Source organism: Lepidochelys kempii, chromosome 2 (genome assembly GCF_965140265.1).
Source record: "Lepidochelys kempii isolate rLepKem1 chromosome 2, rLepKem1.hap2, whole genome shotgun sequence".
Classification (NCBI taxonomy): domain Eukaryota; kingdom Metazoa; phylum Chordata; order Testudines; family Cheloniidae; genus Lepidochelys; species Lepidochelys kempii.
Genome location: NC_133257.1, coordinates 40,187,051 through 40,210,969, shown reverse-complemented (window position 1 = coordinate 40,210,969; position 23,919 = coordinate 40,187,051). Strand labels below are relative to the sequence as shown.

Genomic DNA, 23,919 nt, shown 5'->3' with positions numbered 1-23,919 from the left:
GATATCTCTGGGCCTGCACAGTGATTGTTATCCTGGCCAAATCTGGGGTCTCTGCCTTTTGTTGGGGGTAGTCTGCTGCAGCCTCTTCAGGCAAATCATAGTAGGCCTTCTGGGCCTCCACACACAGGAATGGAGCGAGGATGCCAGATCACTGTTCTTGGGGCCAAGCCTCCCGCAGGGCTGTCCTCTCAAAGGCCAGGAGGTATACCTCTACATCATCCTCCCACGTCATTTTCTGCAGCCAATTGCTGGCTCGTATGATCTGCGTCCCATCGTGGCCGCGATTCAGCGCTGTACGGGCCTTTACCTGGTTTACCAGTTCCCGCAACATAGCCAGGTCTTGAGCAGCCTGGTCCATCAGCAGGCGATTAGTCTCTTGCTGCAGCCGCACTGTCTCCTGCTGGGCGGCTGTGGCTTGTATCAGTGCCCGCACTACATCTTCCATTGTGGTGGGGGAAAAAAAACCTCCTCTCCCCCGCCTTTTATTTTTTCCAAAACACCCTCCTCCTTCTGCCGTGCTGTGCACACCAAATCCCGCTTCTGACACCAGTTGTGACAAAGTTCCTCCTCTACCTTGGTGGGTCTTGCGCCTATTGGCAGATTTGCTTGCCTTGGAGATTCACGGCGGTGCGCATTTTGGCCGTTTTTGTGAACCCACAGTCCAAGTCAACTCCTCCTGTGTCTGACCAGGAGTTGGGAGGTTTGGGCGGAACCCAGGCCTGCCCTCTACTCCGGGTTCCAGCCCAGGGCCCTGTGGAATGCAGCTGTCTAGAGTGCCTCCTGGAACAGCAGTGCGACAGATACAACTCCCTGGGCTACTTCCCCATGGCCGCCTCCTCCCAACACCTTCCTTATCTTCACTATAGGACCTTCCTCCTGGTGTCTGATAATGCTTGTACTCTTCAGTCCTCCAACAGTATGCGTTCTCACTCCCAGCTCCTTACACGTGCACCACAAACTGAAGTGAGCTCCTTTTTAAACCCAGGTGCCCTGATTAGCCTGCCTTAATTGATTCTAGCAGCTTCTTGATTGGCTGCAGGTGTTCTAATCAGCCTGTCTGTCTTAATTGTCTCCAGAAGGTTCCTGATTATTCTGGAACCTTTCCTGTTACCTTACCCAGGGAAAAGGGACCTACTTAACCTTGGACTAATATATCTGCCTTCTATTACTCTCCTGTAGCCATCTGGCCTGACTCTGTCAGAATATATTTTCATAGGAGTACTTAGAACTGAGAAGAGAGCTGGCGTGCAAAAACAGAATAGAGAGAACAGCAAAGGAAGGAAAGAGTTGGACTCCAGCATTTAATTCTCTTCCCCTTCCCATCATCAGCATTTCATTCCACAGCCGCCGTCCCCTTCTATCTCCACAAAGAAATTTCATTTTTCCTAACCCTCACTTCCTCTTCCAAAGTACACACTCTCACCACCCACTCTCATCTTCCAAGCATTTTCCCCACCCTCACACCCTCCTCTGCAAGCCTTTCAGCTTAACTACCTTTTCACATATTGCCATTGCTTCAGCATGTTTTTTGACACCTATCTTCACCCCCAGACCTTCCCAATCTTCTCCCCTTAAAGGACTTCATTTGATGCCTCCCCTTACATTAGAAACCTGGAAGAGGGGGAAATAATGGGAGCCTATTCCTCCCCCTTCCAACCTTCCTCATGTCAGGCTGGAATCAGTTGTGTGAACATTCTGGCTCTGCAGCTTTCCACCCCTTTCTGCGTTCTCCTGCTCCACTGTCTCCGGGCCAGGGGGGAGATGAAGACACTGGGCTTGTGGCCTGATTGAGAGCTTATAATGAGATTATGAAATCCTTGGATTTCCACCCCCTCTCCCAGGTGCTCCTGCCCAGGGCACCCCTATCTTTGCCCCAGCCAGCAAGGTAGTTCTTATCTAGGGTCCCTTCCTGCCTACCTGACCCTTTCCCCCTAGTCCTGTGCTGGCTCCTACAAAGCCACCAGTCCTAATCCCAGTAGACAGGTCTTCCCCTTTATCTCAGGGGTCTTCTGAGAGGACCCCATGGCTTCCCATCCTTCCATATGCTTGTTTCAGGGAGTGTCCTAAGGCCCATCAACTTCAGTCTTTGGGGCCAGGAGGCAAACTAAATTGAAGCTCCACCTCTGTAATCTACAAATTTCCAAAGTGTTGTAAGAATAAATAATTAAAATGGAAAGATTAACTACAAAACTTGGGTTAGGGAGGGAGTTCACAGTCTTAAATTATGCATAATATTTTGGCAGACTTAAAAGTTAATGTACATTTAGTTTTTAAAATAATATATTTTACTTTTTTTTCCTTTGACCTGCCAGCTCCTGTTCTCTGTTTCCCATGCAAGAGTTGATATGTGTGTGTGTTAAAGTTATGATTGTTAAAACGGAAAGAATTTTAGAAATCTATAATACTTCCTCCTGTGTTTACTTTTTCCATCTCCTGAGCTTGGAAGATGAAGATGGATTATTTAGTTTCACTTTTGTGTCTAGTCAGTTTTTAATCAGTTTAACTTTTAAGTTCTCATACAGGAGCATAATGCTACAATATTAGATTTATAAATACTATGAGGAAATGGTTTTTTTTAGCTTTAATGGCTTTAGCCAGGTGCTGTCATTCACAACGAAAGAAGCTTCCTCAGCTGGTAGTATTGTGTGACATTTTGATTAAAAATCTAGAACAATACAAAATTTACACGGCAAACGTTAAATGGATTAAAAGCTGGCTAAGTGACAGGACTCAAAATGTAATCGTAAATTTGGAATCATCTTCAAGTGGGTGTGTTTCTGATGCGGGCCCACCAGGATTGGTTTTTGGCCCTATGCTATTTAACATTTTTATCAATGTTATATTCCTAATTTTAGAATTCCACACTTTAGATTTATTCTAAACTTATTATAGATTTATTCTAGACAGAAATGAAACTTCATTATTACCCAGCCAGACTCTTCTGTCTTTACATTAAACAGAAAAACACTGGTTTGTGAATACCATAATTTAGTGGTTTCCCCATTGTGATGAATTGTCTGACTAGCATGCTTTATAGAGGTCAGATTGGAAAAATTAGTGGTACTCCCTGAAATTTCACTCATTTGAGAGACCAAAATAAGATGCCACACGCTCAGTTATGCAAAACTTTAAAGTAAGTAGAGGTGACCTCTTATGGGTCACACTTGAGGTTTATTAATGGAGCAAAGTAATAAATTATTATTGCATCTGTTAGTTTTATATTTTTATTTCATTTGTTTTACTGGCATTTCTGTAGCACTCATCACTGTAGTAATTTAGTGCCTCAGGAGTAAAAAGATACCATCCTTTATCTCTAGAAGATAAAATTTCCTCCTATAAGGAGAAAATGAGGCTCATAACTTGCATGGCATATCATAGTGACTGGAATTCAGTATTTTAAAAACATTTGTTAGTCATCATTGGATTATTTTTTTTCTTTTTTCTCTTCAGAGTTTTGGTATTCTTTATTAATTAAATAACACACTTGTATAGTCATTGATTGGATTATCTAATAATTCTTGCTCGAAAGACGATAAATTTAGGGCTTGAAATTGTGGTGCTGGCAATATAAATGACTTTGTTCTGAAGTTTTTATCAGTTTAAATGGAGGATCAAAGAAATCAGTGTTTGAATTACACCTCTACCCCGATATAACGCAACTTGGTATAACGCGGGTTTGCATACAATGCAGTAAAGCTCCGATACGCTGCTCAGAGCAGCGTGTTAAGGGTGGCGGGGCTGAGGGGTTGGATAAGGGGCAGAGGGACTCGGGGGTGGTCAGGGGCTCCCCCCCTCAGGGTCTGGGAGGCAGGAGCTGTGCGGGGGTCCTTTTGGGGCCGGGAGCAGCCCGCTCCACTTCCCTCGCCCTGGCTCCAGCCATGTCACTCGGGGGAGGGGGCTTGGGGGAAGGGATCATAGAATCATAGAATATCAGGGTTGGAAGGGACCTCAGGAGGTCATCTAGTCCAACCCCCTGCTCAAAGCAGGACCAATCCCCAATTAAATCCCCCCACACTCACCGGCAGCGATGGAAGCAGAGCAGCCCAGCCCCAGGCTGCTCCACTCTGCCAGCTCCCAGCCATGGCGTTCCGCTTCCCGCCGCAGGTGAGTGTGGGACCTGCCCTCCCACCCCCCAGGGCCAGGGCAAGGAAAGCGGAGTGGGCTGGGGCCACATTGCTCCACTTCCTGCTGCTGCCGGTGAGTGCCTGTCAGGGGGAGGGGGTTGTGGATAGGAGTCGGACAGGCAAACAAACAAACAAATTTGTTAGAATGTCTACCAATATTATTTAGGCTTTTAAAGTACATTCAGGTTCTTTTAAAGTACATTCACTAGGTTCTAGTTACAGGTTACCAGTTTTGTTATTTTGGAAAAAATGAACTAATCGTATTTTACTGTACAGGATATGAGTAATAACAAAAATTAAATTTTTGGAAACATTTTGCAGGTTCCAGACTTGCATTTTGGGACTCTGTATAAACCTCTGGAGCCAGCTGTTCACCACTATATTCTTTCAATCACTATGAGGTGTTGATTTTAAAAGAATGGGTTGCTGTTCCTAAAGTCTACACACTGCAAATATTTCATGGCAGCCCTGTGAACTTGCATGGATTGGTTATATTAATGCCTATGCTTGGAGCATAATAAGGAACAATTCATGATTTCATTCAAAAACAGTGAAGAAAACTATTTTCTTTAATGATATGCCAGATTTATCCAAATATTTCAGCAAGTCTGTGTTACAGTTTGTCAGCAAACTGGGTACAGCAAAGTGTATTTAAAAATCATTTAATTAGGACAGATTCATTTTCACTCCATGCCACTACACAGCAAGACTTACTTGTTCCTATTTCCTTAAATTTATCCTGGAATTTGTCCAAGTTTAGCTTTAATGAGTTGCCTAACCCGCTAGTTACATTAGGATTTATTTTGCCCTGGAGAATAATGTTTGAATTGATAGTTTTTTAACCTGTTTTGTTAAATGAACATATGTTCAGATCTGAACTTTAACTCTGGATATAAGCAAGATTTGAGAAACAATTATTTCTATTATTGTTAATAAGATTTTTTTATTTGATTAGTGCTTTTTAAAGTGTAGAAGCCATCAGTTACATAATTACAGTGTTTTAATATGATGAATTTTAGTACGAATTCATATTCAGTTATTTCATAGGACCTAAAATGATCTACCAAAATGTAATGGCACTAAGTTGAAATAAAGATCTGACTTGGTTCAGTGAAAAAGTTAGTTTTACTTGAATATTCGTTTATATTTGTTTGAATATATCTGCTAGGTCATAAAAGCTGGTTAAATATAGCTCATGAAATTTATTAATAGTGGATATTTTGTATTAACAGGTGCAGCTTGGTAGCAAATATATATTATATAGTGCTTTTAAATGCATTGTTTGTACTTCAAAACCATTATAATAAAATTTGAATTATAAAATGCACTTTCATCGTTAGCCAGTCCTAGTTAAAATTTCCTTTAAGAAACATTTGCTGCACACATGGTACAGTACAATTTTTTTCTCCTTTTTTGTTTCCTGCCTTTCTGTGTATAAAAGGATTTATTTTCTTCACTTTTCCTTTCTCTGAAAATGAATAATGTATTTTGTCCCTATGGTATTATTAAAAACTACAGTAAGTTTAGAATTTGCATATTGTAAAAAATGTTTTTGTTTAATACACTATTACTACCCATCAGGGAATCTTTTACCTTAAATCTGTCAGTGTAAAAGTCACTGTAGTTCAGTACAGTAGCTGCACTGCAGATTAAATGAATAGTCTTAGTTTTTAAAATGAAGTTTTTCCAAGATATTACACTGTAAGTCAGTAGTGTTGCAGCTCTCTGGATATCCCCTTTTCTCTGCAAGTACATTTATTAGTCATTAGAAAAGCCTTACTATAGAGACATGCATTTATAATTATATTTGTCCTATTTTTTGCTGAATAGGAGTTCTGTGCCATTATGTTCTGCTATCTTTCTTTCAAATGTATGTTATGAAACATTCTTCTGTCAGATTACATATTAAGGGAATTGGAAGCATTTAGTTTAAGGAGCCAGACATTAAAACCAAAGAAATCATACTGTGAAAAGAAAAAGGAGAAGAGCGTATTTTTAAGAGACATGAAGGAAAATGGATCAGTGACACTAATGCATTGAGATCCATGTTATGAAAGTGGGCATGGCTTGAGAGAAGGCCTGGTAGGAAGAACTCTGACCATAGTAGTACATCAACTTACACTGGTTTGCCTTCAGGGAAATTTCGAGATTTTCTGTTAATGGCTGCCAAAGGCTCTGCTAACATGTATTTTTGGGCTCCGGCTTGTGACTGTTGTATCTTTGACTTTTGCTCTTTACATGGCTAGTGGTGTCTTGTGCCATGTTAGAGAGAGGGGACTAGTAATATGAGACTTGTGTCTCCCCTCTTTCTGCATAATGTTTTTGTCTTGGGTCTTATACATTAATATATCTATTAATATTTATTTATTTATCTATCTATTACATGTATTTCCACGGTGAATTCCTCTTCAACATAACTTTTATTTTTGTAGTTCCCATATGAGCTGTTTGCATTGAGAGACAACATAACTTGGGCTTGAATAACACTAGAGTAGCAGGCTCAGATTCTAGCATGGGGCACAGATAGTAGAACATGGGTCGGCAACCTATGGCATGTGTGCCAAAGATGGCACGTGAGCCGATCTTTAATGGCACACTCAGCCCGCTGCCGAACCTGGGCCCGCGGCTGGGACCCAGGCAGGCAGCAGTATGCCATTAAAAATCCTGCCCGCCCTGGCCTGCTCTTCTCCGTTTCCCCTCCCCCCCATGGGGGCAGGGTGAAGAAGCTGGGTCCTGCCAGCTGCTGCTGCAGGGCAGGCAAGCTCCATCCTGCCCTGCCTCTTCCCGCAGCGTGCTGGGCTCCTGCCTCTCCTCCTCTCCCTCCCTGCCGCCGATCAGCTGATGGCCCTTGCGAGGGAGGGGGAGAAGCGGAGCCGCAGCGCGCTCGCTGCTCCAGGGAGGAGGCGGAGAAGAGGTGGGGACGGGGTCTTGGGGAAGTGGGGTGGAATCAGGGCATATCCCCTCCAGCCCCCTGCTGTGAGCCGCTCTGGTCAGGGGGCTGGGAGCACCCCCATGACCCTAGCCCACACCCCAGCCCCCTGCCCTGACCCCTGCACCCCCCTCACATGCCCCCAACCCTGTGCCCTGACTCCTGCACCCCACACATACCCAGTCCCCCCACACCCCATGCCCTGACTCTTGCACCCCCCACATTCCCACCCCCACCCTGAGCACCAAACGGAAGCTCCTGCACACCCCACATTACCACCTGCACCCCTCGCACCAAATGGGAGCTGCCCAGGTAAGCACTCCACACCCAAACCTCCTGCCCCAACTCTGAGCCCCCTCCTTCATTCTAGCTCCTGGCCAGACCCTACACCCCAAACCCCAGCCTGCTCCTTCACCCCCAGCCCTGTGCTCAATGCACTCCCACCCTCAGCTCAGTGCAGAGAGAGAGAGGAAGAGAATGGGTTAGAACCAGGGAGAAGGTAGGTACCTACTCTATGTGGGCAGGGCCGGGATCCCAGACTGGCAGCGGGCTGAGTGAGGCCAGCATCCGGGACCCTGGCTGGCAGGAGCTGGCGGAAGGAACCCCAAACCGGCAGTGGGCTGAGTGGCAGCGGGCTGAGCTGGGGTCCCAGCTGCTGGCCCAGCTCTGCCCACTGCTGGTCTGGGGTTCTGGCTGCCAGCCCCTTGCTAGCCGGGGTCCCAGCCACAGGCCCCGCTCAGCCTGCTGCTGGCCTCGGTGAATGGAACCCCAGGCTGACAGCGGGGTGAGCGGGCCGGCGGTGTAAGATCAGCATTTTAATTTAATTTTAAATGAAGCTTCTTAAACATTTTGAAAACCTTGTTTACTTTACATATGACAATAGTTTAGTTATATAATATATAGAATTATAGAGAGAGACCTTCTAAAAAATGTTAAAATGTATTACTGGCACGCGAAACCTTAAATTAAAGTGAATAAATGAAGACTTGGCACACCACTTCTGAAAGGTTGCCGACCCCTGTAGTAGAACAATCTTTGGTGGGTTATCATAGCACTGCACCAAAAGTGATTGGCACAGTGTAGGAAATATTGGCATGTCCATGATGCCCAGGGAATTCAGTACCTCATTTGGGTATGCTCAACTAGTGTAGCTTTTATAGTTGTAGGTGCTCTTCCCTCGGGCCTTAAGAGCTTCCAGTCTGTAATTTTTTAGATGTAACATGACAAGTAAGGGTAGCAAACAAAAAAATGTTTATAGTAATTAATTTTTATGTATTCCCAGACCACCACCTTCATATAAAACTAGCCTATTTAACCACTTATTGCTGCTATACTCTCCATCCCCCCCCACCTTTTTTTTGTTTCCTGCACCCACTTGTGTCTCATTTTACATTAGGCACCAGTCCTACAAAAACATATCATATGTTTAACTCTTCTTCCGTCAGTATTCCCATTGAAGTCTGTATGACTTTGTGACCGTATGACCGTTAAATTGTGGAAGTAAATGTGTGGCTATGCAGGTGGTGACAGTGAGAGTGCTTTGTTGACAATGAGCTGATGTTCTAGGAAAGAGGATTACTGTGCGAGGATCGGTTCCATCTGTCAAATACTGGGAAGAGTTTCTTTTGACATCATCTGGCTAACCTGATAAGAAGAGCTTTATACTAGGTCCTATGAAGGATGGTGAGAAAAATCCAGCCAATGTACCTCTAGGCTCAAGTAACGAGAACAAAGGGAAGGGAGTAATTATGGGAGAAGGGTCTAGAAATTACAACTGCATTAAAAAGGCAAAAAGAAAAGCAACAGGACAGTCTGCAAAATATCTTTCATGCCTTTACACAAATGCAAAGAGTGTGGGGAACAAGCAGGATGTACTGGAAGTCATTGTATATGAAGAAAAGTATGACTTAATTAGCATCAAATAGACTTGGTGGGACAACTCCCATGATTGAAGTACCAGTATTGAGGGATATAGCTTGTTTGGAGAGAATAGGTATGGGAAAAAAGGAAGCGGTGTTGCGCTGTACGTCAAGAATGTATACACTTGTTCCGAGGTCCAAGGGGAAGTGAGCAACAGACTTACTGGAAGTTTCTGGCAGAGGACAACAAGGGAAAAGAACAGTAGGGATTTTACAGGGGGGTCTATTCTAGACCACAAAATCAGGAAGAGGAAGTGGATGAGTTATTCGATCAGCCTGTAATAAGATTAACTAAGACACATAAGCTGCTATTAATGGGGGATTTTAACTTCCCTGATATCTGTTGGAAGAGTATTGCAGCAAAATATAATATGTTCTGCAAATTCTTAGCATGTGTAGGGGATAGCTTTCTGATTCAGAAAGTTGAGGAAACAACGAGGAGGTCGTCCATTTTGGATCTGTTTTTGAGCAACAGGGATGAATTAGTTGTGAACGTGAAGGTGGTCTTGGACTTGGGAGGGAAGTGATCATGATCTGATGGAATTCAAGATCCTATGGAAAGGAGGACATGAGAACAGCAAACCAAGGATACTGGACTTCAGAAAGGCAGATTTCAACTGACTCAGAGAAATAGTAGGCAAGGTCCTATGGAAAGACTAATTAGGAAGAAAAGGAGTTGAAGGGGTTTGGCAGTTCTTAAAAGATGTAATACTAGAGGCTCAACATCAAGCTATTCTGATGCAGAAGAAAAAGAAGAGCTAAAGGAGGCCAGTGTGCTGCACAAGATACCTTTCAGCTAATCTAAAAACCAAAAGGGATACATACAGGAAATGGAAGGAAGAACATGTCACCAAGGAAGTATACTTGGAAATAGCATAAGCATTTAGGGACAAAATCAGGAAAACCAAGGTAATAAATGAATTGCAGCTGTCTAGAAATGTTAGAGATAACAAAAAGGGGTTCTTCAAATATGTCAGACAAAAAAGAAAGATCAAGAGTTGTGTGGGGTCTGCTGCTCAGTGGAGAAGTTGAACTGGTAACGGAAGATGATAGAAAGGTAGAACTGCTCAAGGCCTACTTTGCTTCAGTCTTGTCACAAAAAATAACGTGACCAGACGACTTGCGAAGTTACCATAGAGAATAAAGGGGAAAGGATGCAGATCAAGATAAGTAAAGAACACATCAGAGATCTTCTGTACAATTTAAATGAATTCAGATCAGCAGGCTGGATGCTATTCACTTTTTGAAGGTACTGAAGGAATTAGCTGAAGAAATCTGAGAGCCACTGGTAATAATATTTACAAACTCATGGATGACAGGGGAGGTCCCAGAAGACTGGAGAAGAGCTAATGTAGTGCCCATCTTTAAAAAGGAGGAGCTAGGGAAATGTAGATGAGTCAGCCTGATTTTGAGAACTGGGAAGCTACTAGAGCGAAGTATAAAACATTCAATTTGCAACTACCTGGAGGATGAAGAGGTAATCACTAGCAGCTAACATGGATTTACAAAGAACAAATCATGCCAAACCAGCTTGATTTCCTTCTTTGACGGGGTAACTGATTTTGGTGGATAGGGGGAATGTGGTGGACATAATATACTTGGACTTCAGCACAACTTTTGAAAACTGTCCCACATGACATTCTGATAGGTAAGCAGGAGAATTGTGGGCTTGGTGGAACTACCATTGAGTGGATACATAATTGGTTAAACAACTGCAGACAAAGAGTAACTATTAATGGAATGATGTGGGATTGGAGGGAGGTCTCAAGTGCGCTTCCACAGGGATCTTGTTCTGGATCCGGTGTTGTTTAACATCTTTATTAATGACCTGGATATAGGTACAGAGAACATACTGATCAAGTTTCCAGATGACACAAAGCTAGTGGGAGTTGTCAATACTTTGCAGGATAAAGCTAAAATTCAAAGGAATCTTGATAAATTGGAGAACTGAGCTGTAGATAAAAAAATGAAACTGAACAAAGGCAAATGTAAGGTGCTACACTTAAGAAAGAAAAACCAAATGCACAGAGTGAGGGAAAACTGGCTTGGCGGCAGCAGCAGCACTGCTGAAGAGGATCTGGGATGTGGTGGATCAGAACCTCAACATGAGTCAGCAATGTGATGCTGTTACAAAAAAAATAAAAAAATGAAGCAAATGCAATTTTAGGTTGCATTAACAGAGGCATACCATGCAAGTCACAAGAGGTGATAGTACTGCTCTACTCAGCGCAGGTTAGGCCTCAGCTCGAGTACTGGGTCCAGTTTTGGTCACCATATACAGAAAGGATGAAGAGAAATTGAAAAGGATCCAGAAGTGAGTGACAAAGGTGATCAAAGGGATGGAATAAAAGGCGTATGAGCAAAGGTTGAAGGAATTGGGTATGTTTAGTTTGGAAAAGAGGAGATTAAGGGGGGATACAGTAGCGGTCTTCAGATACTTGAAAGGCTGCCATAAAAAAGATGGAGAAAAGTTATTCTCTCTTGTCACAGAGGGCAGGACATGAGGCAGTGGGTTCAAACTACAGCATAGCAGATTTAGATTAAATCTCAGGAAAAACTTCCTAACAGTAAGAACAGTAGGACAATGGAACAGACTGCCTCGAAATGTTGTTGAAGCTTCTTCACTGGAGGTTTTCAAAAGGAGGCTGGATAGCCATGTTTCTTGTATGGTTTAGACCCAACAAATCCTGCATCTTGGCAAGGGATTAGACTAGATGATCCTTGCGTTCACTTGTAACCCTATGGTTCTGTGACAACTTGTATGAGTAACCTGAAATATAAAAATGAAAGTGTCTATGGGATCAGGGCGCTGAATTGTAAACTATTTGGGGCAGGGACCATGTCTTTGTGTATAAGCAGCTTCTTTTACAATCTTGCTCCAATCTTGATTGAGACCTCTGCGCACCACCACAATATAAGCAAATAATAAAAGGGATGGGGAAGGGCATGGGTTAACATGATATCATGGAGATACACAGATATAGGCACACTCACTTGGTCATACAAAATGTATATTTACACACAATTAAAAAAATCTTGTTAGTTAACTTGCTGGTAGGCAACACAGGAAAAATGAGTTTTTTGTCAGAATATGAATTAGGAGTGGGTAATGCCTTTGTGTGCAGTGATTGGGAGTATATACCATGCATAGGGAACAGTATGCGGGGGTGGGGGGTGGAGAAAAGGGATCTGGAGACAGAAGTTGGAGAAGGAAAGAAAGGGGGCATCAAAGCTGGTATCCCTGTCAGAGTAAGAGTGGAATATGCAGAATTATTGAGATCAAGGAGGTGTGTTTGGTAAGTGTAGTGTCGGACCTTGAAAGTGAAGATAAATGTAATTTGATGTATGGGGCACTGGGAAGCCAGTCAAAGGATTCCAAATGGATGATACCATATCTAAATGATGGGTATGGAAAATAATTTTGGTGGCATTGATAGGATTTTGGAAAGATTGCTGGGGACTGATGTAGATGTCAGGAAGAACAATTGCTGTGATTAAGGCAGATGATTAGGGTAAGGACAAGAAAGTGTCAGATTTCAGATATATTTTGGAGCAAGAAACTGCAGGATGAAACTATCGGTATGTTTGTGGTTTTTAGTGAATATGATACATTTATTTGTTGTTTATAACATATAGATATTACCTGAAGCTTAATGAAAAATGACAGGTTTCAGAGTAACAGCCGTGTTAGTCTGTATTCACAAAAAGAAAAGGAGTACTTGTGGCACCTTAGAGACTAACCAATTTATTTGAGCATAAGCTTTCGTGAGCTACAGCTCCGTTCATTGGATGCATCCGATGAAGTGAGCTGTAGCTCACGAAAGCTCATGCTCAAATAAATTGGTTAGTCTCTAAGGTGCCACAAGTACTCCTTTTCTTTTTAATGAAAAATGTAACCCCTGACTACTGATGTAAAGTGCTACTTGCCTGCATTGTGTTCAGTGGGCTACAAATGTATTTTTAGGTCATTCCCAGAAGTGCTGCTGTTGCAAGCAGATGTGCCTGGGAATAAATTAAGATAATGCAGTGAAAGGGATCAAATCTGAGTAAGAGTTTGAAAACCGATAGTGGCTAAATAGAGTGCATATTCAGTGAGTTCTAAGTATGAGGTGTGAGGAAAAACTCATTTCTGTTACTTTTATTTGCCGAGATACTGTCAGCGTGGCTGTTTTTTAATTATTTTTCTCTGCTAGTGAACATAACAGATTTTTCATTTAGTGACTCACTACATTTTTTTAAAACATTTTCAAATGATGCAATTTATAAACACTTTCCTCCATTTTAGTAATGTTAAACAGCTAAATTGCCAAATCTATAACTAATGTGTAAATTTTTTTTAAAAAAATATTGTGTATATTAATATTTTGTATTTATATGTACATAATTTATATCCCTTTTACTACCTTTAGATGTAGTTAAGATCAGAAAAATGACTGTCGGGTTTTATGAGGCTAAATCCATAAATATTTGGCAAATGTTCAGATATTCTAGTGGTGGGTCACAAATATATAGATAGAAAATAGAACAGCTAGATCTAGTGGGGTGGTTAGGGGAAAGGTTCAGAAGTAGGGCAAGATAGGGGTATCTGGAAAAGCAGTACTGATAGAGAGAGGATGGACAGTGAGCAAGGATCAACAATGGAAGTGGTGAGAATTTAGGGGAAGATCTGTAGTAGCAGTTTGGGGCATCTGAGGTTGGAAGATGGTAACAGTAGCAGCTGTGGGAGAAGGAAAAGGGGAAGGCAGCATTAGTTGGAGCACAGCGGGAGCAAGTGCCTTGATTCATATTTTATATTAAAAACCTCTCCAGAATATTTGAATTATGGAGCAATAATATCATTGAGGAGTTCTGGGGATTAGATTATCTATTTGAGCTTTGCTCTTGTGGTTTGTCATCACCAGCACTCGCCAATGGACTATAACCCTATAATTAATTTTCCTGTTGTTTGTTCTGTATTTTATGCACACAATGTGGTTGCTGTACATGTGCCCGATGCTTTGATTTACAAGAGTGAAAACACCAAGTACTAGTTTGGTGGGAACGCATCAGTATGACAAGTTTGTTTGTTTTTTGTTTTGTTTTTAATTTAAACATTTTAAAATGTTGAGATAATCAGGATGAAGGCAGGAAAAGTCAGTTATTCTTTCTAATAGTGTATGACATATTTGTTTTTTTAGGCAGATAAGAAAAGAAATTTCTTTCGATATCTAATCATATTTGTAATCTAGTGATTTTTTTTGTAAACTATGAAATGCCACCTATAAAGTGCAATTCAAGCCTTAAAAGCTAGCTGCTTGCAGCCTCAGCTCTCATGATTACAGTTTTTTGGTATATTTGCCAGTGCTATGTACTAAATTAATCACTTTCTATTTTGTTTTTCAATTTTTAAAACAGGACCAAGCGATCTCATGTTCCACTAACAGAATGCATATTTGAACTTCCAAATCTGACAGTTCAAGCAACTAGAGCCCAGACCCTTCTGCTACGAACTATTTATCAGAGCTGGTCTCATCATGTTGGAAATGTCAGTTCTGCAGTGGTAAATGAAGTTTTGCTGAATGAAGTCTTCCAAACTTTAGGTAAAGACATAATATTTCTGAGAAGTATGGTAGATTAAAAATCTCTACGGTAATATAGAGCACTGCTTGTAGCAAATGAATGCCCATACAACTACTTTTAAATCCAGGTTTAGCATACTGTAGTTAAATGACAGAATGTTTTTGTGTGCATATGGTATTTATAGGAGGATGTAAGCTAAGCCACCAAGCTTCTCTCCCTGGCACCAGTTTCTGGATGCATTTAATATTGCCATACAGGATAATTTTTCCATTATTATATTTCCACTTCCTTCATCATTTGAGACATTCAGCCTTTCTGCCTTATACTGTGTAATGTAGTAACTTAAGATCATTCAGAAGTGAAATTGTTGAATGAAATGCAAAGCAGTAGGTTTAAGGGCTTTATTCATCAAGGACATTTTGTAGAATGCAGATGTCGATTTGTTCAAAAGGGCCGCAAATGTTCCCCATCTAAGCCAGTTTCATCAATAACTGTTTCCTTGACTATTCTGAAGTAGCTACAGTGATGCAAATCCAAGAGGTGGAAGAAATAAAAGCTGGCTACATGGATTCATAATGCAAAACATGGAGGGTTTTCAGAAAAAAAGTTGTTTATGCAAATTAAGGACTGATTCTGCAATGCTCTTGAGCACATGCTTATTATCCATCTTTACAAAGCTATATACATGCTTTAAAATAAGCATGTACTTAAGTGTTTGGCTGAATCCGGGCATCGCTTAGTCCATAGACAATTCAGGTTACCTTATTCAAGTTTACTTAAATCCAAGTATTCAGTGACTGTGGCAAAATTATGAGTAATGGTTTTACTAAGGATGAACACTTTCTTCAATGTATTGGTTCAAACTCTCTGAAAAAGTCTGGCTTCTTTTTCCACCTATTTTTCCCCATGAACAAATGTATTTATTTTGGCCAAATAAGGGAAAAAACAGTTTTATTTCCTCTTTTTCTCTAGTACAGCCTACAAGGTCAGTGATTTATGTACAATTGTATGTTGACTCCATGGTGGATATCTTTTTCAAAACTTTTATGTCATCCAAGATTATATGCTGGCAGCTGAGGATTTAGAGCAGTGTCTAGAAGGGCACCAGCAGAGAGAACATAGACGTGAGCTCCATCTCTAAAAGCAACTGCCTGGTGAGGCAGTTATCTTAGTCTGTGCTACAAAGAATGCTGCTGATGTCCATTTCTTTGAAAAAGGTAATACAAGTAGTCCATTATGACACTGGGCTGGCTCTTTCCAAGAGCAGCAAGGACTAAAAAAAAGTGGAGTTAGTTTTGCAATTGGTTTTATTTGACCAACTAAAGCTGTATAAAGTGCTCGTCTTGTCTAAATGCAGCTAGAGAGGATGTTCACAGAGCTGTCAGGCAGTTCCCAAATAAGAACTGTAGAGCGGATAGCTGGGAAAAATAATCCTCCTGCTGCATTTTGGTACTGTTTGTTTTTTATGATGATAACCAATCCTGTTATGACTATAGTCAGGACCCTGTATGCTCCAGAGCCTCTGAATTTGTTACAGAATTGTACTCTAGAATCTGTTTTCATTTTTAAAACAGTGTGTTTAGCCCACATGGTTGTGCTACAAACATTGAAAATGTAAACTAAGTGTAAACCAATGTAATATTGTCTTCCTGAGTCTGCAGAAGGCCTGAAATATTAGCTCTGAGAGAAATGAATTGTTCCATTCATCTCAGTAAGGGTCTTTGTGGATGTTGCGATTTTCTGGCCACAAAAATTGACACTTTCTCAAGAAGCTGAAGAATTCAGAAGTTTTACAATGGAATTTACCATTCTTCTGCAGTTAGGCACCCAGCATTTTGCTTTTAGTGTCCTTGAGTGGCCTACACCTGCCTCTTGCTCATCAGCTTTTTCCATAAGAGAAAGGTAGTTGGGCTACAGTGCATGCCTCCTGTGTTATTGCAGGCAGCAGGAGTTCAGAGAGCCAGAGCTGGAGTCCAGCTTCTTGGCAGAGGGCAAGGAGAGCCAGAAGTGCAGGCTGACATCCTTTAATTCAGCATGGAAGTTTCTTAAGCAAGCTATAACAGAATTACAGAAAATGTGCATGCCCCTAAACAATAAAGAAATCAGGGAGCAAAAAACCCAAAACTCTAGCATGGTTAAATGGCAAAGTTTGAAAGGTTCTTCAAGCCAAACAGATATGTTTCAGAAAATGGAAATCCAAACCAAGAGAAAATAGAATAAACTATAGTAGGTAAAATGTAAGGTGGGAATTCAGAGGCCTAAGGAATTTGAAGAGGATAAATAGCCAAAGGGGTAAAAACAAAATAAGAAGAAATTACTTAAGTATATTGGAAGCCTATGAAATTCAAAGGATCCAGTCTTTTCCCAGGGAGGAAGGAGAGCAATTTGAGAATAGGGACAGAGGAGTTAAATGATTTATTTGCATCTGTCTTCACCGCAGAGAATATTTGAGGGGAGATCCAAGTTGTGATTTTGCCCCAATCTGAAAAAAGTTCAGGGTTGTTTTTTTCTTGGAGGAAATTAAAAAAAAATGTATGAAATGAAACACAAAAGATTGTGGATTTATTTTGTAAGCATACTTATTCAAAAAACATAAAAATGCATGCATGGTACCCACAGTGGAAGAAATTGCAATTCTGGTAGTAAAACAGAACACAGTAGTTGAGTGCCCCAGTCCACTAACTAATTAGGTCTATCACTCTTCTGAATTTCCCCTTCAATACTGATACCCTTTGACCTGTTTATTTGCTTTTTGAGCACCTAGCTGATAAGAACAGATTTAAAAATTTTATTAAAACTAATGTTAAAAAAATATAATACATATAATTCATAGGTTTTCCTATAATACATAGGAAAAGAGAGTGTCTGCATTCTGGGTATAGTGCTTAGATTATCCACAAATACAAAGTTTGTTTTTAAAAGTTGTACAATACATAGAGTACATAATCAGCAATAATCCAAATTTAGGTGAATAGATTTAACAATATAGTTTAGATATTAGAATCCAAATACTCTGGTACATCACTCATGAAAAGTTGTACAGAGATTTGGTTGTGGAAAGCAAAATATAACGAGTAGAGATTGTCCCTCAGTAATTGAGAATTAGGTAGGTTGTCCATTTAGAAAATACAGTCCATGAGGAAAGTATTTCAGTTACTTTCCTGACTGTGCTTCTCATTGGCACTCCAGCTCATCCCTCCTGGTATTGCCAATGTCCGGTGGTGTGTTCTATGTAGATGTCCCCCGACCACGTGATGGCATCTGATACCATGAGTTGCCACATCAGCCGAGCATAGCGTTGACCGATTACACATTCTCTCAGCATTCGCTCATTACTGGGGTCCCATGCGCCCAAGGCTCCGACGATCAGTGCATGCGTCTGAACCTGGTAGCCCTTAGCTGTCAAGGTTTTAGTTAGAGGGGTGTATTTCTCTACCTTTCAAGCTCGGGAATCGTGGAAGGCTGGGGTCCTGTTCTCAAAGGGCACTGTGACGTCCACCATGATGATCTTCTTCTGGTCCTCGTTGGTGATGACTATGTCCAGTTGCAGTTAGCTGTTGGTTCCGGGGATGGCAGAGTTTATGACATCCCGCCACCTGTGGGGAAGGTTGGCTCTGGCCAGGCGATCTTGGATGGTGTTGTGTTGCAACTGCCAAGCTCTCGAATGGGGCTTGCAGCTACACAGGACGTGGCATTGGCATAGCCACATCTCCTGCATCGCTTGTTCTGATTCCCGTGGCAGACGGCTTCATTCAGTGGGATGCAGTTGAGTCGGGCCCTGTGGATGAACCTCCAGTAGGCAAATCAGGTGAAGCTGCCCCTGAGAAGAAGTGGTTGCTGGTGTCCCACTTGCACGTCACTTTGAAGACCTGGTCCTGGTCTGGCTTCTGCTTCAGGTTTTCCACGTATTGGCAGTGGATGGCATCCTTTAGGGTCCTCTCCAGCTTGGTTCTGGCTCTTGGAGTGATGATGGTGCACTCCGTGTTCTTCACCTGTGGCACCAGGACTCCCAGCTCCTGTTCCTCACACCACATCCAGTGGCAGCTGATACACTTCTCTAGTCGTCGCGTAGCATTGCGGGCACAAGTCCAGAGCAAAACAAAGTCTCCCCCCTCTCTTCCAAATTCACCTTCCAGCAAGCTACTCAGGTAGGTGGTTGGAGGGGGTCCTGATGATTCGCTTCTTGATGGCATCCTGCAGGGCACTCTCCGCGATGTTCCTCACCATGGCGTCCGGGCACATCAGAAGGCACGAGTGATCACAGCAACGTTGCACAGATAACCTATTCAAGGGACATTGGCTCTGCCTTGCCTGTTCGACATGTACACCAGTTCATTGCTGGCCCTCTGGGGAAGAAACATCCACTTCTTCACCAGATGGCTGATGGTGTTGTCTGATTTGTTAAGAGGTACCTTCGCCATGGCAGATCCCCTCAGGACGAATGAGATACAAGGGATTAGGAAGGTGTTCAAGGCGTTGATCTTCTTCCACGGTGCCGGTAGGGAGGAGTCGATCCTGGCCACATCTTGTAGGATCTCCACGATGGTATTCTCAGGTGTCTGCTGGAACCAGAAACCCATTTCCTCCATGCCCTCCTGGCCATGTGGATGGCAATCTGAAGGACAAAGTTGTGTTCATAGCAGCCTTTGCATGACATGAAGCCTTTCTGGATGGATCTGATGGCTCCTCCGTTCACCGACCAGTCTGTGATCCTAGCCGCAAGGCAGCTGGCATACAGTTTGTACATGGTGGAACAGAGAGATGTGTCTCCAAGTGTTGGGGTTGTCTTGCTTCCTTTTCTTGTAGACGAGCACCATCATAGATTTCTTCCAGGAATTGAGAGTACGGCGGAACTGTTTGCATTTGTTGAAAATGGCAGTTAGTAGCAGGCAACCAGGGTCTCGTTTTTTCAGAAAGTTGTAGTGAATGCCATCTTTTCCTGGGGCTGTTTTTTTGGTCTTCGTAAGTCTGGCCTCTACTTCCCATGATGTAAAGTCTTGTTCCAGGTCCTCTGCATAGTCAACCCGGGGTAAAGGATGAAGGCACTCTGGAAACTGCACGTCGTTCTAAGCTACGTGGTCAAACACCCCCTTGAGGTACAATATATTTACTATTTTTCATAAATTGATAACAAGGGGGACGTGATGAAATTGGAATGGCAATAAATTTAAAACTGATAAAAGGAATTAGAAATAAGGTGTCTCAACCTCATGCTCTTTTCTTTAGATTAGTGCTGCCTCATGTTTTTTCCAAAATATTTTCTGTTACAATATGTAAGCATTAGTAGTAGTATACTAAATACACATTTTAGTTAACATACTATCCCAACAATGTGGCAGGCATATTTTATAATTCATGGCTTTTCAATGGGAAAGGAAATTTGGGTCTGAAATGTTCATGTTCTCTGCATATGTACAGTGAGTATTGGTCATTACAGTAAGTTCAAACAAGAAAAGGTTATTTATTATCACTCTCGATTATAAACATACAAATATAGCAAATAGTGAAACATTGCAAAGCAGTAATTTCTTTAAAGAAGTGTAATATTATTAATCCTTTGGAGTTATTGTTACATATTTTTTCTGTTAGTGTGTACCTAAACCACTTAGTTTTCTAAGCTTATCAGCCTGCCAAGAAAACACATACACAGGCACATATGGCTTTACTTTGCTCTGGAAAACTGGAACTTGCTACCACTTTTTCCTTGTCCTATTCAGGTAGTTCATTATTTTGTTGACAGTCCAGGTCCATTAATCTGGCATATTTGGGAAAATTGCTTGCAGACCTTAAATTTCTCTGAAGGCGATCAAATAGGCATTGGAATCCCTCATGTAAATGATGTCTTAAAGTTAAAATAAAATCTACTTTCCAGAAAGTAACTGTAAAACTATTTTATGCAAGATTTCATGTGGGATACTTAATGGTTGAATAATAAATTTTACCTCATAAAAATGAAATTCAATAATACAGTAGCTTTCTCAGCGCAGTAGCATCTGGTTGAATCTCATGAGAGCCAATATTTTCCAACTCATTAGGATCATGTCGTTCTGTATGTCGTCAACATTGACTTAGCCAAGCTACCTTTACTTACATAACCGCCAAACTATTAAATAGGTCTCTTGTGGAGTGAAGTCAAATATTCCTCTTATTTTGCTTTTGCCTGGGAAGAAGAGAAGAAAATGTGCATACTGTAACATTTAAACATCTGGTCTAAACCACATCAGGGTAGCGCTGAGGAAAGTAACAGGATTCAGTATTCTTCCCAGGTGTACATATAAAAAGAATTTTGGAGTTGCTGCATAGTTCTTTAACCACTTAGGAAAAAGATTGAAATATAGTGATTTGCTGTTCTAATGCCCCTGTTTTAAAACTACTTTCCCCCTCTTTACATTTCTAAGTTCAGTTGTAATGCAGGTTGTTGAGCTGTAATCATTTCCTTGCAACGTACTGGCTTTGAATCTCTGTTTGTTCCACATAACGTGGCCAAGGTTGGCATTCATTTTGACGACTGTGAGTTAGACTTTCTGTTTAAAATCAAAGTGCAAGAGTGCATTCTCTTGAGTAATTGCTTGGGAGTGGCAGAGCACAGCTGTATGAAACTTGCACAGTATAAACATTTGCTGTCTTTCATGGATGATTGTACCCACATGTGTTCTGATGCATTATGTAGGTTTCTGCATACAATGCATAAATAGTACATTTTTTTATATACAGTTCACTTCTGTGCAAGTAGTACATTTGAAATTAGGTAGAAACTGATCATACTTAGTTTGGAAATACAGGTCAGGATCAAATTATGGTTAATTCAGATATGTTAATTGGTTGGCATATGTATGATCATATCACCTTTAATTGTTATGATGAAGACTTATCTTCAAGAATATTTTTAAAACATGAAGATGTGGGTGCACTGCAGAGATAACATTGATCTCAGCATGAGTGTGACAGTGTGTTATTCTTAAAATCACCACTGGTGTCTAGATTATGGAGAAGCTTCTAGTCTCTTAGAGAAGTCTTCTTACTACAGCGGGGTTCTGGAGTGACCCAGCACTGATGACAAATTAACAAAATTAAAAAAAAAAGAAAAGAAAAGAAAAAAAGGAACTAACATGAAGTGTGTGTATAGAGCACAGTGGTTAAACAATTTTAATTAACAGTTTCAGACTTTTCTTATTAATTTTGTTGAAATTCATGTTGCTCAGTCAAAATATGTACATTAAAGACTTTTATAGTTTTAAGTTTTGTTAACCTAAATAAAAATTCAAAGACAAAATTAAAGAATGTTACAAACAGTAAAATAAACAGTAAGGAAATATACAATTAAGGCATTCAAACAACCTTAACTCCACCCTGTAAACTTGATAGGGGAAAAAAGAAAAACAAACATCTCTTAAAATAATTTTTAATCTACTTTAGGACTACAAATGAAATGGTCACATTTGCTGAAAATTCAAAAATGGGGGCTCAGTAATACAATGAAAAGGAATAAATAAAAAGTCAGTAACATGGTGTCATGGGAGGCACTCATCTCCTGAGTGACTCCTATCGCTGAGTGTGGTGTTGCAATCTTTTTTTTCTGCTCCTGATGCCCGCTGCAGGTTGCCAGCCTCACTAGGCAAGTCTTCAGTTGCTCAACCGTCTGGCCAAGTTACACCATCAATATGGATTAACCCTTCCAGGATAGCAAAAGTCCAACAGAACTATCTGCCCTCACCAAGGTCTTCAGCCCAATGCCTCTGCCATTTTTAATCCAACCCTTTGCTTGGGGCTTAGGCCATTTTCCCAGTGGCCGATGAGTGAACCCAGGCCTGCCCACTGTTCCGGGTCCCAATCCAGGGACCCTATGAACAGCAGCCACATACTGCTTTCTTTGACTGGTTGCTGCTGTTTTCCCCGGGCTTCTTCCCACCTCGTCCCTTTCCTTTCACCATTTACTTAAGGTTACAGTTCTCAAGCCTCTCTCCCAGGCCCAGTAAAGGCAGCCCGTTAAGCTCCTTTGGCCACAACAGAGCACCCTTCCTTTCCATCTAGTCCCAGCCAGGAACTGTGCTGCTCAGATCCAGCAGGTTTTTTTTAATTTGAGCCTGCTGGGCTCTGATTGGCTGCTTCTATGCCACCTCTCTAAGCAGGCCTGGAAGACCCACCTTTACTGCTCCTTTCCTGGGATGGGCTGAGGTAGGATTACAGGGCCTCCAGCAAGTGGCCACAAAGGCCTGGTACACCCTGTCACACATGGAAAAGGGAAGGAATGATCAGCTTTTGGCCTAAAAGATGAGCATTACTGGATTAATACCGTTGCCTTTAACTTGAATAGAGTTATACAGTTGCAGAAGGCACAGTTTAGCCTTGAGTGTGTGTGTTTTTAGGATAACATAATCTCCTGTGTGTACGGTGGTGGGCTACCAAGAATAACAACAAGCCAAAGACAGGGCTTACTCTAAGAATTTGTTTCAGACTAGTAGCCGTGTTAGTCTGTATCCGCAAAAAGAACAGGAGTACTTGTGGCACCTTAGAGACTAACAAGTTTATTTGAACATAAGCTTTCGTGGGCTTCAACCCACTTCATCAGATGCATAGAATGGAACATGTAGTAAGAAGATATATATACATACAGAGAACATGAAAAGGTGGAAGTTGCCATACCAACTCTAAGAGGCTAATTAATTAAGATGAGCTATTATCAGCAGGAGAAAAAAAACCTTTTGTAGTGATAATCAAGATGGCCCATTTCAGACAGTTGACAAGAAGGTGTGAGAATACTTAACGTGGGGAGATAAATTCAATTTGTGTAATGACCCAGCCTCTCCCATTCTCTATTCAAGCCCAAGTTATGGTATCTAGTTTGCAAATTAATTCTAGTTCAGCAGTTTCTTGTTGGAGTCCGTTCTTGAAGCTTTTCTGTTGCAAAATTACAACCTTTAAGTCTGTTACTGAGTGACCAGAGAGGTTGAAGTGTTCTCCTACTGGTTTTTGAAAGTTATGATTCCTGATGTCAGAATAAAAAAGATAGTGTTAGCATGGCTGGAGAAGTGTTGGTTTTCTGAGTTTCTTGCGTTGTCGATTCAGCCTTCCATATCCCTTCCTCTCCATCCTGACCTGCTCTCAAAATCGCACTTTGCATCCCACACTCAGCTCCCTGCATCTCACAGTGCAGCTTCTCCATGGTTGAATGAGGAGGAAGAGCAATGTTTGGTGGCTGTTTGACAAGTCCTATTCAGGAGTAGAAAGCCCTCTGCCAGGATGGCCTACTCAGCAAAGTGGAAGTGTTTTTCAATGTGGTCATTGGCCTGTTGAATTCAAGTATCCAAGACATCTTGGAGCGTTTGCTGTATCCTCAGTAGTTGGGCCTTATGTTTAGCTAATTGAGGATGCATCTAGTGGCGATATC

The 23,919-nt window shown here is 41.5% G+C and overlaps 1 protein-coding gene across 15 annotated transcripts in view; it reads left to right on the top strand.

Moving 5' to 3' along the window:
- The window catches only part of VPS13B (vacuolar protein sorting 13 homolog B), a 921,287-nt gene that overhangs the window by 227,827 nt on the left and 669,541 nt on the right, over positions 1–23,919 (top strand). For 14 of the 15 annotated variants that reach the window (XM_073330465.1, XM_073330462.1, XM_073330464.1 and 11 more), the window contains exon 17: positions 14,367–14,551. In XM_073330465.1, the coding sequence (XP_073186566.1) occupies positions 14,367–14,551 (185 nt within the window). Of the gene's footprint in view, positions 1–14,366; positions 14,552–15,589; positions 23,799–23,919 lie in introns of those variants that run through there. The other variant, XM_073330476.1, reaches the window with a different exon arrangement.